This window comes from Nannospalax galili, unplaced genomic scaffold (assembly GCF_000622305.1).
Source record: "Nannospalax galili isolate Female #2095 unplaced genomic scaffold, S.galili_v1.0 scaffold525, whole genome shotgun sequence".
Lineage (NCBI taxonomy): Eukaryota > Metazoa > Chordata > Mammalia > Rodentia > Spalacidae > Nannospalax > Nannospalax galili.
In genome coordinates this window covers 2,155,547-2,169,704 of record NW_008353937.1, presented here as the reverse complement: position 1 = coordinate 2,169,704, position 14,158 = coordinate 2,155,547, and the positions used below count along the sequence as shown (strand labels likewise).

The 14,158-nt window shown below is 49.8% G+C and overlaps 1 protein-coding gene across 4 annotated transcripts in view; it reads right to left on the bottom strand.

Moving 5' to 3' along the window:
* The window catches only part of Trappc9 (trafficking protein particle complex 9), a 551,206-nt gene that overhangs the window by 433,447 nt on the left and 103,601 nt on the right, over positions 1 to 14,158 (bottom strand). For all 4 annotated transcript variants that reach the window (XM_029555013.1, XM_008851069.2, XM_008851072.2 and 1 more), the window contains 3 exons: positions 9,722 to 9,848; positions 1,158 to 1,303; positions 531 to 616 (listed from right to left, as the gene is read on the bottom strand). In XM_029555013.1, the coding sequence (XP_029410873.1) occupies positions 531 to 616; positions 1,158 to 1,303; positions 9,722 to 9,848 (359 nt within the window). The remainder of the gene's footprint in view (positions 1 to 530; positions 617 to 1,157; positions 1,304 to 9,721; positions 9,849 to 14,158) is intronic.

Here is a 14,158-nt window from a genome sequence, read left to right as displayed (position 1 = left end):
GAGATACAGCAACAGTTAACCGCACTCCAGAGCACCTATGGACCATTCTTTCTTTTCAGTACGGAGCAGGCACAACTGCAGCGTGAATGACACCCTCCACAGGGCTTGGAAGCAGACCGGCAGGACGGCAGACCACGGCCACGGCATGGTACAGTGTGGCAGCTTCCCCTCACCCAACCGCAGCTTGTTCCCTGAGCCCCGGCCGCCTCCCAGTGGCAGGCAGAAAGGGAGGCTATCAGTGAGGCAACCTCATGAAAACCTCCAGGAGACTATTTCAAATCAATGTTCAATCAATTAAGCTTGGTGTGTGTGCCATCAGAGGCAGGTCTGTGGATTCAAACACTATTGGGTGCCAAGCATAGACACAGAATCCACAAAACGTGGTCTTCACACACAGGAAGCTCACAGTCCTTTGCAAAAGAGACATACAATCGGGCAGACGTCATAGGATGTGTCAAACATTAAGCAAAAAAAAAGTGTATTTTAACAGACAGTTGGTGGCTTTATGCAGAAGGACTGTTGGCGCATACCATGTTCTCCACGCGGAGCTCGAACGGCATTGGGTTGTAGACCATTAGCTGAACCTCACACACGTCTCCTTGAACCCACTGGAAATCTACAAAACACAGACAGAGGACTCTAGGGTTAGCTGGTATCAGTTCATTCCTTGGTCAGTCTGTCTGTCCAGCAGAGCAGTGGGTGGCATGCTCATCCTGAGTAAAACCTTGAAAGGGTGGGGTAGGGAGTGTTGATGAATTCCTGAGACTATGAGTCCCACCTGGAAACACACAGCCTCACCTGTGTGACATGTGCATCTATGGCCATGAGCCTTTGAAATTCGATCCTAGTCTTTTAATATTTTTTATATATTTTTATTTTATGCGTATGCATGTATTGCCTGCATGTAGGTAAGCGCACCCGTGTCATGCAATGCCCCCGAGGACAGAAGAGGCTGTTGGATCCCCTGGAACTGGAGTTATAGACAGTTGTTAGCTGCCATGTGGGTGCTGGGATTCGAACCCAGGTCTTCTGCAAGAACAACCAGTGTTCTTAACTGCTGAGCCATCTCTCCAACCCCAACAATCTTAGTCTTTGGTTTTGAAAGCCACCACCAACCTAGGGTCCCCAGGAGGCAGGGACCAGGGCAGCTGGCATACCGATTTTCTTGCCGTGCTCCTCTCCACGGGTATGCGCGATGATTGGTGAATAGATGAAGGGGCTCTTGATGGACATGTTCTGCCCCAGCAAGCTTTTCACCTTCTGTGGCCGGAGGCTGGCAGGGAGGCTCAACAGTTTCACACACCTATTGTTCAAACACAGCACAAGTGTTTGCTCTCAAGACTCGCACTCCAGACCCCATGTGAGAGAGAGACAGATGATGACTGAAAACAGAAGATACGCCGAGGGGAGGGAAGTGCCCACACTCCACCAGAGAGGTGAAGTGACTGTCCAGAGTTCCATGAACGTGAAAATGCTGATGACCAGACACTGTACCCTGAACCACACCACTGTGAGACCCCTGGAACCAGTCTTTCAGGAGAACCGTAAGGATCAGGAGCACTTCTAGACTGGAGACAGAACAGGCAGTAGTAAGAGTAGAAGAAACTGGAAGGCCTGGTGGGGGACACAGAGGCCCTGCTGGACCCACGGGCTCCCCACTCCACCTCCTAGTCACCAAGGACAGGAAGGGACAGCCATACACACAGCTTGGCCAAAGAACTGTGAACAGGAACCACACAGGTCCTTCTGTTGAAAGGATGCTCTGACCTCTTCGTCCTCCAAGCAGCAATTCTAGAGGTTGGAGGGCAAAGAGGCCAAACACAATACAGCATGGGCTGGTCACGCAGCAGGCCACTGCCTAGAATACTGCCCATTCACATCAACCTGCATGAGCAACACACACCTGTGCTGTACGCAGTAAACCACTGCACTGTTAGGCGCAGCCTAATCTACACTAATAAGCGCCGCCTTACAGAACCTAAAAAGTTGCTGTCTCTCTCAGTTGGGAAGGACACAAGGGACTCACCTAACACCTATGGTAACCCATACTGTACATGGTGCTTACAAAACAAGGCTCACCCCAAGGCTCACACAGCAGCACCACTCTCCAACTCTCAGACTCCTTCCCCACCTGCATTCCTCTATCATCCGGGACCAGAATCACCTCACCTTCCTATCTGAATCCAGCTGTGAGCTGGTGAGAACCAAAGCCGTGCCACACGCCCCATCCAGTCTGCACTTACCCTGCTGCTCCCAGGAAACGGCCCAGTGGATGCACCCTGAAGCTCAACTTCAGACGGCGTCCACATCTTTCAAAGCTATGTACTGAGGCGAAACTTCACCGCTGACTACAAGAAGAGCACACCTTGCAGGCGCCCACCTACGAGGGACCTGCCTGAGGCCAGGGAACCTCCCAGACTGAGAAGCATCTTGAGTTGACAGAAAATCCTGCTTACCATCTGGAGGATCCACCAGCTGGAAACACACGCAGAATGTTTTATCTGCCTGAACCTCAGCTTTTGCTTATAAAAATCAGCAAAGGAAGAGGAACTCTGATAGTACATGTGGCTGAAAGGACACTTCCTTTCTCTGGCTCCCCTACTCTGTTTCCACAGGGAGATACTCACTGGACAGACAGACAGACAGACAGACAGACAGACAGACAGACCCAACCTGACCCTGCTCTCCCTCTCCTACCTCTCCAAGAAAGTGGATGTTGAGAGTAGACTGCAGCCTCTGCTCCTGGGATGGCGGCCTGCCTGTGGACTGTGCACATTCTGTACAGACTCAGTTATCACCTCTGTACATGCTAACCCAGGCCCTCTCATGAACGAGGCCTGTAGCACAGACAACATGCACCTAGCAGATCTGAGCCATGTTCATCCGTCCATCTGCTACCTGCCTGGCACAGGTGTTCCCATGGGTTCTGCATGCAAGCAGGAAAGAGGGAGCGGCCTTCAGACCTGTGCAGGTCACTGTTGGTGCCTATCATGTCACCCGACACACAGTAGGTCAACAAAGTCTTCACTCCTCTTCCCTTCTTAAGACAACACTTCTCTGTGAACACAGAGCAGCTGCTGGTGCAAAATGGCAGCACTGGGCAGGCGGGAAGGTGCTAAGTGTTGACACTGATGAAAGTGGGCTGCTGGGTGCTAGGCAGAGCACAGCCTCCCAGCCTGAGTGTGTACTCATGGGCAGACGACAGAGCTGTGGTATACACTCACAGTTCAACCTCTACATCAAATGTCCTTTTATAAAATGCACCTCTAAGAAAAACAATTGTTCAAGGTACCTGACCTAAAGCCAACAGAACTCCCTTAACCTGAATCTCTGCAGAAAAAAGACTCCTGTATCAGTCTGATGAAGCTGCCGCAGAACCCTGGGGATCAAGTGTCCAGGGTGGGACTGTCTTTCTCCGTTCCACGTGGGGACAGCTGACATTTTAAAATTCTGAGTCTCCTCAGTGTTCTGTGACTAACTGGGGTCACGCTAGGCAACAGTGGAAGGCTAAGCCAGGCAGTGACAGCAAACATACCCCTTTAGAACGGCACAGGAACAAACAGAGCCTCCCCGGCCTCTCCTTCTCCATCCTACGTCCAAGCAAAGTGTACATAGGCCCTCTCGGCACAGCTCCTGAAACTGGCCCGTTGGCCCACAACCACATGGTAGGCACACTGCTCCAGGGCCCAGTGGGGCTAAAATCACCAGAAAGAGCAGATACAATGCAGGTGAGCAGGGCCAGGCCAGCCACATACTCCCGAACAGCTGTACATGTCCTACTGACACCAAGCAGCAATAATGGAAAAAATGTTTAGGGTTGGTAAAGCTGGTGAATACACCAAGGACCAAAGAAGATTCTGGATCATGGTACAAGCCTGGTAAAACCACGGCATGGACCTGGGAGGCCGTGGTATGTGCCTGGTGGGTCACAGTGTGAACCTAATTAATATGGAGGTTGTGGAGGATACATTGTAAAGTTGTCCAAAAGGCTAAAAGCAACTGAGCCTCTAAGGCTGTGCTGCCTCAACAGTCCAGTTGAAAGCTGAAGTCCACCACTCCAAGCCACTCTGGCAGAAGGGGTTGGTCTCTATCAGTGTAGACACCTCAATTAGCCCCAGAACTCTTTCCTCTTCCAGTTCAGGAAAAAAAAGCAAGCAATGGATCACTGGTTAATTGAACCCTAGGCCAAGTTCTTTAACAATGCTGAGCACGGTGGTGTACACATGTAATACTGGCACTGGGAGGAGGCAACAGGGTCAGGAGTTCAAGGTCATCCTCAGACACCTTCTACCTTCCTGTGCAGAATTCTGAAGGAACGCAGCAGTCCTTACGGCTAACCTCTGCCACACTCATGGGGCACAGTGCCTGGCAACAGCCTGTATGTAGCCCGCAGCAGTGACATCATTCCTCGATGACATCATTCCTGATCATCCCAAGCCAGGAGCTGGCCAGGACCAGGTTCATCTTGGCCACTGAGCAGTACACATTTGACTAATTGAATTTCGGATCAGAATTAAACAAAGGCCTTTTGCTCCTTTTCTTGTTGGCCTGCACCATAGTTGCTTGAAGCCTTTGGGGTGAGTCTAGTTCATGTCCCCACGCTTTGGAGAACAAGTAAGCCTTTTCCTGCAAGTTGCTAAAATTGTTTTATTGTCGAGGACTAAGAAAGGCCTCAATGGGGGAAAATGGCTCTGACCATCTACTCTAAAAACAAGAAATTGTACTTTTGAGTCATTTTCAACAAAATTAGCTCTTATCTAATAACCCTACAACAGCTCTGAAACCTGACTCTCAGATGCCGACATTATGCTGCAGCACAGCAGGGAGTCTCGGTCCCCAGACCAAGCTCTTCTGGGTCTCCAGGGGTCACCTACACTTCCTGATAAAGTCTATGACCCAGGGCTTTGGACTTGGAGGTTACTATGGTTTGCAGACGAAGGGCCCCTAAAGGTTCCAGCCTTGAAGTCTCATTCCACTCATGCGTTACCCACAGATGAGTTCACAGTGAAATGGGTTATTGGAGGCTGGGGCCTGGGTAGTGGAAGTAGATAACTGAGGATGTGTTCTAGAAGCATCTATCTTGTCTCAGGCCCCCTGCTCTACCCATGTCTCTGCTTCCATGAAGTGAGCTGCTCTCTTCCCCACACCCACCTGCCTTGTTGTACAACTTGACAACAAGCCCAGAACCAACAGAGCCAAGGGACCATAGACCAAAAGCTCTGAAACAATGAGCCAAAATGACCCTTTCCTCCCTTAAACGGCTTGCCTCTGGTAATTTGTCGCAGCAACAAAAAACTGACTAGCAGGTAATACACTCCAGTAGTCCCCAGCTTATTTCTATGCAGAGACCTTGGCTCAGGATGCAGCTTCTACACTGACCTGTGTTGTCAGGTGGTGCCAGAGAGGGATAAGGGGTGGGGATTTCAGAAGAGGTGATGTGACAGTCCCACCTACAGGGTCTGTCCCTGACTATACACAAAGTTGCTAAAGACCTGCTGTGAAGGTTAGTTTTAATTGCCAACGTGGTACAATCTACAGTCACCTGCAACAGTCTTGATGAGGGTGTATCTGTGGAGGACTGTCTAGATTATATTGGCATGGGAAGACAGTCTAAAAGTGGGCAGCACCGGTCCCCAGGTTTGGGTTCTGAGTTGCATGAGCGTAGAGAAAGCAAACAGACCCCAAAGCATGCACACGTTTATCTCCCACTGCTCTGACCATGAATGTGACCAGCTGCTTCAAGTTCCCACCTTGGCTTCCCAGCAGTGATGGGCTGTGACCTGGGATTGTGAGGTGAATAAACCCTTTCTCTCTAAAAGCTGTTTTCATCAGGGTATTTTATCACAGCTACAGGAAAGAAGAACTAGGACAACTGCCACGGGCCAGGTGCAGACAGACCACTGGTGACCCGGTTCTGCTGTTGGTTTTGAGGCCTGAAATAGGGCTCTGGATTCTACTACAGAAGCCAGTCATGACGGAACACTGACACCTCAGCAGACTGTCATTCTTATTGTTCTCAACTGAGCAGCCAGGTGACAGGACCACAGTTCTTCACCCTCTGGAGTGACCAAGAGTGAGGGGTACAGGACAAAAACCACAGGGGTCAGTTGAAGGGGCTCCAAGGGCTCTATCCTGATCAGTCTGAGCATCAAAATAGTGATAGAATAGGCCATCATTATGAAAATGTACAAAGGAGCTGAGTCCAGAGAAAGGTAGATGGGTGAGTGGGTAGGCAGATGGGTAGGTGAATAGGTAGGTGGGTGGGTGGATGGGTGGATGGGTGGATGGATGGATGGATGGATGGATGGATGGATGGATGGATGGGTGAATGGGTAGGTGGGTGGATGGGTAGATGAACAGATGGATGCATGAATGGATGGATGGATGTGTGGGTGGATGGATGAGTGGGTGAGTGGGTGGATGAGTAGGGGTTGGGGGATAGTTGGGTGGACAGATGAATAGGTGGGTGGACAAATGGATGTATAGGTGGGTGGATAGATGGTGGGTGGGTAGGTGGAAGAACTCAGGAAAGCAGCACCAAAATCAGATTAGCAAGCAGATAAATGGGATGCAATTTGATTTTATCTGCATAGGAAAATTATTCCAGAATAAAAACATTCTGCTTGTTGTTACGAACAGACACATTCAACTGCCACCAGGGAAAAAGAACCCCATGCCAAGAATGACAGCACACAGTGCAGCCGGTGCCGGCCTCCGGTAGGGCTGTCCTGAGAGGCTCTGAGCAGGAAGGACGCCTACCCTGCACCTTGTCTCCTCACCTCCATGGCACAGGACAGAAGCCTAGGACCCACAATGGGGTAAGTGAATTCTGGTGTCCCCCACTGGACCTGTCTTTGTTGACTGTCTCTCTGGCATCCATGTCCCCTCTCTTGTGCCCAAAGTCCATGCTTTGCTTCAGAAAACCACATGCATCCTCCTGGCAGCATGAGATAAATCAGAATTGCAGATTGGCCATTTGCTTTCGACTTCTTCACAGATAAGTTAAAACAAGCTCCCGGGCCAGGCGTGGCGGCGCGCGCCTTTGCTGCCAGTGCTAGGGAGGCAGAGGCAGGCGGATCTCTGTGAGTTCGAGGCCAGCCTGGTCTACACAGTGAGTTCTAGGACAGCTGGGGCTACAAGGAGACCCTATCTCAAAAAAAAAAAAAAAAAAAAAAGGAAAAAAGAAAAAGAAAACCAGCTCCTGCTGGCCTCCTGACCAAAGTGGGTTGTAACCTCTCCAGAGCCACAGCCATCCCTAACTCACAGGCAGTACAGCCACCTGGGCTCCCTGGGCGGGACAGGAGAAGCAAAGGGATCCCTTTCAGAATTCCTTCCAAGTAAAACGGCCAAGAAGCCAGCACAGAGCCACGCAGAGAAGCCGCACAGAGCTGCATAGCTTGCCTACTCTGTTTCTACAGAGGTGAAGGGTGCTTGAGTGAAGAGCCACCCACATCAAGGCAGAGGTGGAGAAGGCCACAGAGAACAAGTTGAGGTGCATGGAGTCAGCAGGCTGGGTTCTAGACACCAGACATGTAGTGCTGGCTTCTCATACCCTCCACACAGGGGGCATTTGCTGGGGAGTATGTATGTCCACTGCACTCCTGTGTGGTGTGAACAACACGATGGCCAGTCACCAGGACAAGTGAAGCTCCTTCCTCCAGCCACAAGTCTCTAAAAACCATCAAGAACAGGTTTACACAAATGGTGAAACTTTAGAAAGCAGTCCGTGACCACATCAAATGAGTAATGACACGTGGAGGCTGGGCACCACAGGGGCAGTGGCAGGAGAGCTTCCCAGCAGATCCCAGAGGAACAGTACAAAGGCCAGCCCCCAACATTTGGACCCAGGCACATAGCTATGTGGTAACGACTGCACTCTGATCCCATCTGCCCCAGCTAGTATTTAAGCAACTGGGTGAAAACAATATCCCAGTATTTTCCAGGCAATGCACACTGTCTCAAAATGTAGAGGCAGAAATGTCCTCGATGAGAGAATGGAGATTTTTCTGAATGGGGTCTGTGTGCTGGGCACTGAGATGGGCTGGACACTATGTGCCAAGCTTCCTTGAGTGCCAGCTCAGCTCAGACAGAACCAGACAAGCTGGTGACTGAGGAGCTTCAAGCCCATTGCCGAGGTGAGGAGAAGGAAGCTCAGAGGTACTCCTCACCCAAGGCCACAGCTGGGACAGAACAAACCAGCAAGGCCCAGTTCATTGCAGTACGCTGCTGTCTGGCCTGGGGTCGGGGAGGGCAGCTCTCCTCACCAGGTTCCAACTCCCTCCATGTCCCTCACTGAGGACTCAGCACCGGGAAAGCCAGATGCAGCATCAGGAGCCAAAACATTCTGCACTGTTCTGTCACGCAGAGGCTTCTAAATTCGAAAATGACCCAAGTCATGATGTGGATAAAAATTATTAAGAAAGGCTTTTCTAGCCTTTTATTTTGAAAAAAATGAATCATGCCTCAATCCCAAATCAAATATATTCCACTCTAACTCTTATAGAAAACCCCAGAAGGGAGCCTTTGCCCTCCAGCTCATGTCAAGAGTGAAACAGCAGCATGCCCCACACAGGGAGGTTGCACAGCCTGCCTGGGGCCTGCATGATCTGGAGAGCTGCTCCCAGTAGCCACAGAGCATCCAGTGGCTAGTGGGGATCTGGCCTAAGGAAGCCCTTGAGGACTCTTCTCACACCTCCAGTCGAAAAGCCTGCTGTGTACAAGGCCCTGGATTTGCTTTGATCCCCAACACCACGAGAAAGAAAGTTAACTTGTAATGCAAGCAATAGGGAGGTAGAGGCAGGAGGATCAGGAGTTCAAGGTCATCGAAGGAAGGGAGGAAGGAAGGGAGGGATTCGGACGGTGGCCTGCCAGTGCCCACTTAGCATGGGCCTTATGCTCAAATCTCACAGCTGGGGGGAGCCTTAGGCAGGAGGCTCAGGTCTGGCACAGTGGCAGAAGGCTCACAGGACTTGCTTTCAGTCGGTGCAGAACACAGGGGCTGGGACACCCTAAGCAGTGAGGAGCCCTGCCTGAACTCAGGAGAGAGCGAGCCCAGGCTGGGAGGAGAGAACCCTTCCATTCCTGAGCAGCCCTGCAGCAGGTCAAGGAAAGGGAGTCATCTGTAGGCAGGAGAAGACCAGGCCAGCTGCTTTCCATCCTGGCCTAGAGGCCAGCAGGGCCCCGCCTGCTCACAGCTATCCATGTGTTGGGCACAAACAGACCACAGCAGCTACAGGACGCACTGCCCTCAATTCTCTGTAAGCTACTGTCACCTCTGAAACTTGTGGTCAAGCTTAAAGAGGTCAGAAGCCAGGAAGATGGGAGGGGGATCTGGTGGGGGGAGGTCTATTCGAAGGGATACTGGAGTACCTGGAGGGGAAAATGGGGGGGGGTAGATGTGTTTCATTGTATACATGGAGGAAATTCTCAAAAATAAAGAAAAAATGTTAAGAGGTAAAGCCAGGTGTGGTGGTGCACGCCTTTAATCCCAGCACTCAGGAGGCAGAGGCAGGTGGATCTCTGGGAGTTCAAGGCCAGCCTGTTCTCCATTAGCGAATCCAGGCCAGCTGGGGCTCCTGTCTCAAAAAAGACTAAAAAAAAAAAAAAAGAAGAGGTCTTGAGTCAGTGGACTGTCAAGAGAAGCGGGCTCTTCTGCGGGCCCCGAGTGTGAGTGTCCCTTGAGGCCGTGTCCCACTCACTCCCCACTGCGCACACCCCTCACCTGACGATGGGCAGCTTGGTGAAAGGCACCGGGGGCAGTGTGAGGCCATCTGGTAGAGTGATGAGCTCCATCGTCCCAGGACATTTGGATGTGTAGTTCTCCAGGCTTTGAGTCACGTCTTTCTTTTCTGAGGAGAAAATAAAAACAAAATACGGGTTGGGTAAAGAGAAGTGGAGGTAGGTGACTGCTGCTCCCTTTGACTCGAGCCAGTCTGTAAATGAGTCTTCCAGGAGCAGTCAAGGGGCAGTATCAGCTCCAGCAACCAGCTCCTACCCTGCAGGACCTGCGGATACAGAGGGAACTGAGCTATGACCCTCCTGATATGTCCATCCACTGGGGAAATACAACCTGAGTAAACAGCAGAAAGCTGGTGGGCAGGCCCACAGCACTGTACATTTTGTAACAGTATTTCACCCACAATTACTAAGCACCAAGCACCATACAAGGAGCCTGCACTGTGGTCTATTGATATAGAAGCAAATAACTACAAATTAACACTTCTGTCAGAGTTAGAGATCTTTGCAAGGTACACCTGTTTGTCTCAACCCCACCACACCCCACACAGCATCCCTTTCACTAAGGGAGGAAAAGGTAACATCGGATTTGGCTACGAGCAGACAGCAAATGACACCCTCCCAACGTCACCAAAGGTCCTGCATTTGGCCTTACACCTCAGGTCTTCTCACTAAAGTGTTTTAAAGATTTAAGAGAAGGACCTGGAAGGTGTGGGTGTGAACAAGGAGACTTGTGCCCTTCTCAAACGTCTTTTCTCTGTAAAACACCAGACAAAGTTCCTCAGAAGGGATGGCCAGGTGGGACCAAGTGGGACCCAGGTTCAAGTAAAGAGCTGAAGAGTAAGGGCTGTGGCCGGGCTCCCTGAGGACAAGGCAACACACTGAAGGGCAGAGGCCTGCAGACACCATCACTGTCACCTAGCTGCCCTGGGAGAAATGCAAGATTGCAGGCGGAGAACACTGCCAAGTGCACCACTCAGATCCAGGTGAGGACTTCCCAGGTGCGATTATGCTGGGTGGGAAGCCCTGCCCCTGGGGCCCCAACGCGGCTGGGTGGGAAGCCCTGCCCCTGGGGCCCCAACACGGCTGGGTGGGAAGCCCTGCCCCTGGGGCCCCAACACGGCTGGGTGGGAAGCCCTGCCCCTGGGGCCCATACATGGCAGCCTCTGTGGGAAGCTGGAAGTAATCACAGTCACTTCTGGACTCATCCTCAAAGTGAAAAAAAAAATTAGGGCTACAGCGGCGGCTCGGTGGTTAGGAAGCTTGGGCTCTGCCAGAAGTCAGAGTTCAGTTCCCAGCACCTACAGCAGGCAGTTCACAACCACCTGCAGCCCCACCTCCAGGGGACTCTGACACAGTCTTCTGGGCTCTTCATGTGCCTGCACACATATGGCACACACTTGCACAAACACATAAATAAAAAACGTTAAAAGAAAAAAAATGTTTAAATGATCAAATCACTTTCAACTTATAGTTTCCTGAAAGGGCCACCTGACAGCATATATCTCCCCTACACGGTCAGTGGCCCAACACATGGTGAGCTGGGGCAAGGGTCTCACCGGGTCTTTCCATCAGAGCCCTCCCATTTGCTTCAGGGCTACATTTTCCTATGGGGACTTCCTACGGGAGACCCCAATATTCACGGGTGCCCCTGGTTACAGGCTCTCTGGCGGAGCCTGGTGATATTCCCGCCACACACGCTTTCCTTTTAGCTGCTGCTGTGCTGCATCACTAGAACTCCATCCACAATGCAACAGTGTTAGGAAATGGAGCCCTTGGTGAGCTGTTGAGGCCTAGGAAGGCAGATGGTCATTTCACAGAGGAACCAATAACCTGGGTCCTTCCATCCAAACAGGTGAGATCTCATCACAGGTACCCTGTAAGACCCCCAATACAAAGAAAAGCATGTCAGGCCCTGGTGGCCCCTTGGCATCTGCCACACGTGCCAAGCTGGAGGAAAGTGTGATAAATCCTAACACAGCACATGACAGAGGGCAGGGACTGATAATACCTTCATTTATTTCACTCAAAATCAATACCTTTGGTTTGGATCAGAAGTTCCAACAATGCCAGTCAAATGAAAATCACCAAATGCTCCTGAGAGTTACTGTTTGCACCCCAGAAATTAAAAAATTCATTCAGATTTGTTTTGTTTTGTTTTGGTTTGGTTTTTGGCTTTTTTGGTCTTTTTGAGACAGGGTCTCCCTGTAGCCCCAGCTGGCCTGGATTCACTATGGAGACCAGGCTGGCCTCGAGATCTGCCTGCCTCTGCCTCCCCAGTGCTGGGATTAAAGGCGTGCACCACCACGCCCAGCTAAGACAAAAGATTTTTTAATGACAACTAGGTGCCACCTAATTATAATGCTCTTCATAGGACCAGAAAATGTGAGTACCAAACTCTTGATTGTAACTAGTTCACAGGCCATTTGGCATTTCAAGAGTTGGTGTCAGCATGAAGGCCAGTGCATCACGATTTCACAGCTTATTATTGGTTCTTCTAAGTAATCACCTGAGACAGCCATGTTTGCATTACGTCATCTGCAGAACTCTAGAAAGGAGTGGAGAGGAAGTCTGAAAGAAAAAAAGAATCCAGCACCACATGGCAGCTAACAACTGTCCTAACTCCAGTTCCAGGGGCTCCAACAGCCTCTTCTGTCCTCCACGGCCACTGCACGACATGGGTGCATGTACCTATAAGCAGGCAATACACGTATACACATAAAATAAAAATAATAAATAATTTTTTTTAAAAAAAAAGATGCATACAGAGGAAAGGAACAGGTGTGCTGGTTCCCTGAGAATCCACAGAGGGTCATGTTCAAAAGTCCACTGCGGTTTGACAGTGACATGGGTGTGTTGGAGAGCCAAGCCCAACACACTGCTGACAGGCCTACAGCCTGGCACAGTGTCACAGAAGACAGCACAGAAGCTCCTCAAGAAACCCAAGCTGGGGTCGGAGAGACGGCTCAACAGGTAAGAGCACTTACAGCTCTTCTAGAGGACCCATGTTCGATTCCCAGCACCCACATGGCAACTAATAACTGTCGGTAACTCCAGTTCCAGAGGATCCAACGCCCTCTTCTGGCCTCTTCGGGCACTGCACACACATGATGCACTTACATGCACTCATACATTCATACATATAAAATAAAAATAAATAACGTTCGCGCTCAAAAAAAAAAAACAAAAAAACGATGGAAAGTGATTGAGGAAGACATCAACCTTTAGCCTCCACATGCATACACAAAGTGCATGTGTACCACACATACACATATGCACACACACAAACATGTACACAGTTATTTTTTTTGGTCTTTCTGAGACAGGGTCTCCCTGTACCACCAGCTGGCCTGGAACTCACTATGTAGACCAGGCTGGCCTTGAACTCACAGAGATCTGCCTGCCTCTGCTTCCTGAGTGCTGGGATTAAAGGTATGTGCCACCCACTCAGTTTATTCAACTTTTAGAAAGGACATCCTGCCATTTGCCAAAACATGGATGGATCTGATCCTGTGCTGAGTGAAGTAAGCCTAGACAGGAAGGAAATGCTGCGTCATTTCACAAAGATGAGAATGATCCCACGCAGGGGGGGCGGTCTGCAGGTGAAAGGGCACAAAGGCAGGGTAAGAGTCTGGAGAGCAGGGGTACCCCATGAAGAGTAAGTTTAAAAATGGTGTATCAGGAAATGTTAAATAAGCTTATTTTAACTTCTACTCAAGAAAAGTCATTATGTAAATTAACAGAGCTGTTAATCTGCTGGGCTATAGTAACCATTTTACTAACAATAGCATCCTTTAATGTCAGGTTGTGAGCCCCAAAATACACACAATAAAATTTATCTTAAAAAATAAAGAAGGGCCTTAATCCCAGCACTCAGGAGGCAGATCTCTGTGAATTCAAGGCCAGCCTGGTCTACAGAGTGAGTTCCAAGCCAGCTGAGGCTACAGGGAGACCCTGTCTCAAAAAGATCAAAAAACAAACAAAAAATAAATAAATAAATAAATAAATAAAGGAACATTTCTGAATTTTCCTAAAGTTGGAGTTTTAAAATCCCTTTGCTAAAAATAATTAAAAGAAGCAGCAGACAAAAGAAAAAAAAAAAAAAAAAAGCCAGTCAGGTTACAGAAGATTTGGATGAGGTAGCCAACAATTCCTAATTAACGTTTATGGAACACTGCAGCCATCAGCTAGAGAACAGACTTCTCAGCACTTGGGCAATTCACCAAGTCACACCATACACTCTACCATAAATGACACATAAAAAAAATTTTAAAGACTGAAATAGTAGTGAATATATTCTCCAACCATAACAGGAATCTGAAACCGCAAAGCTGTAAAAGCTCCTGATGCCAAAAGTCAAACAGCACACACAGACACAGACAGACACAGACACAGACAGACACAGACACAGACAGACACAGAC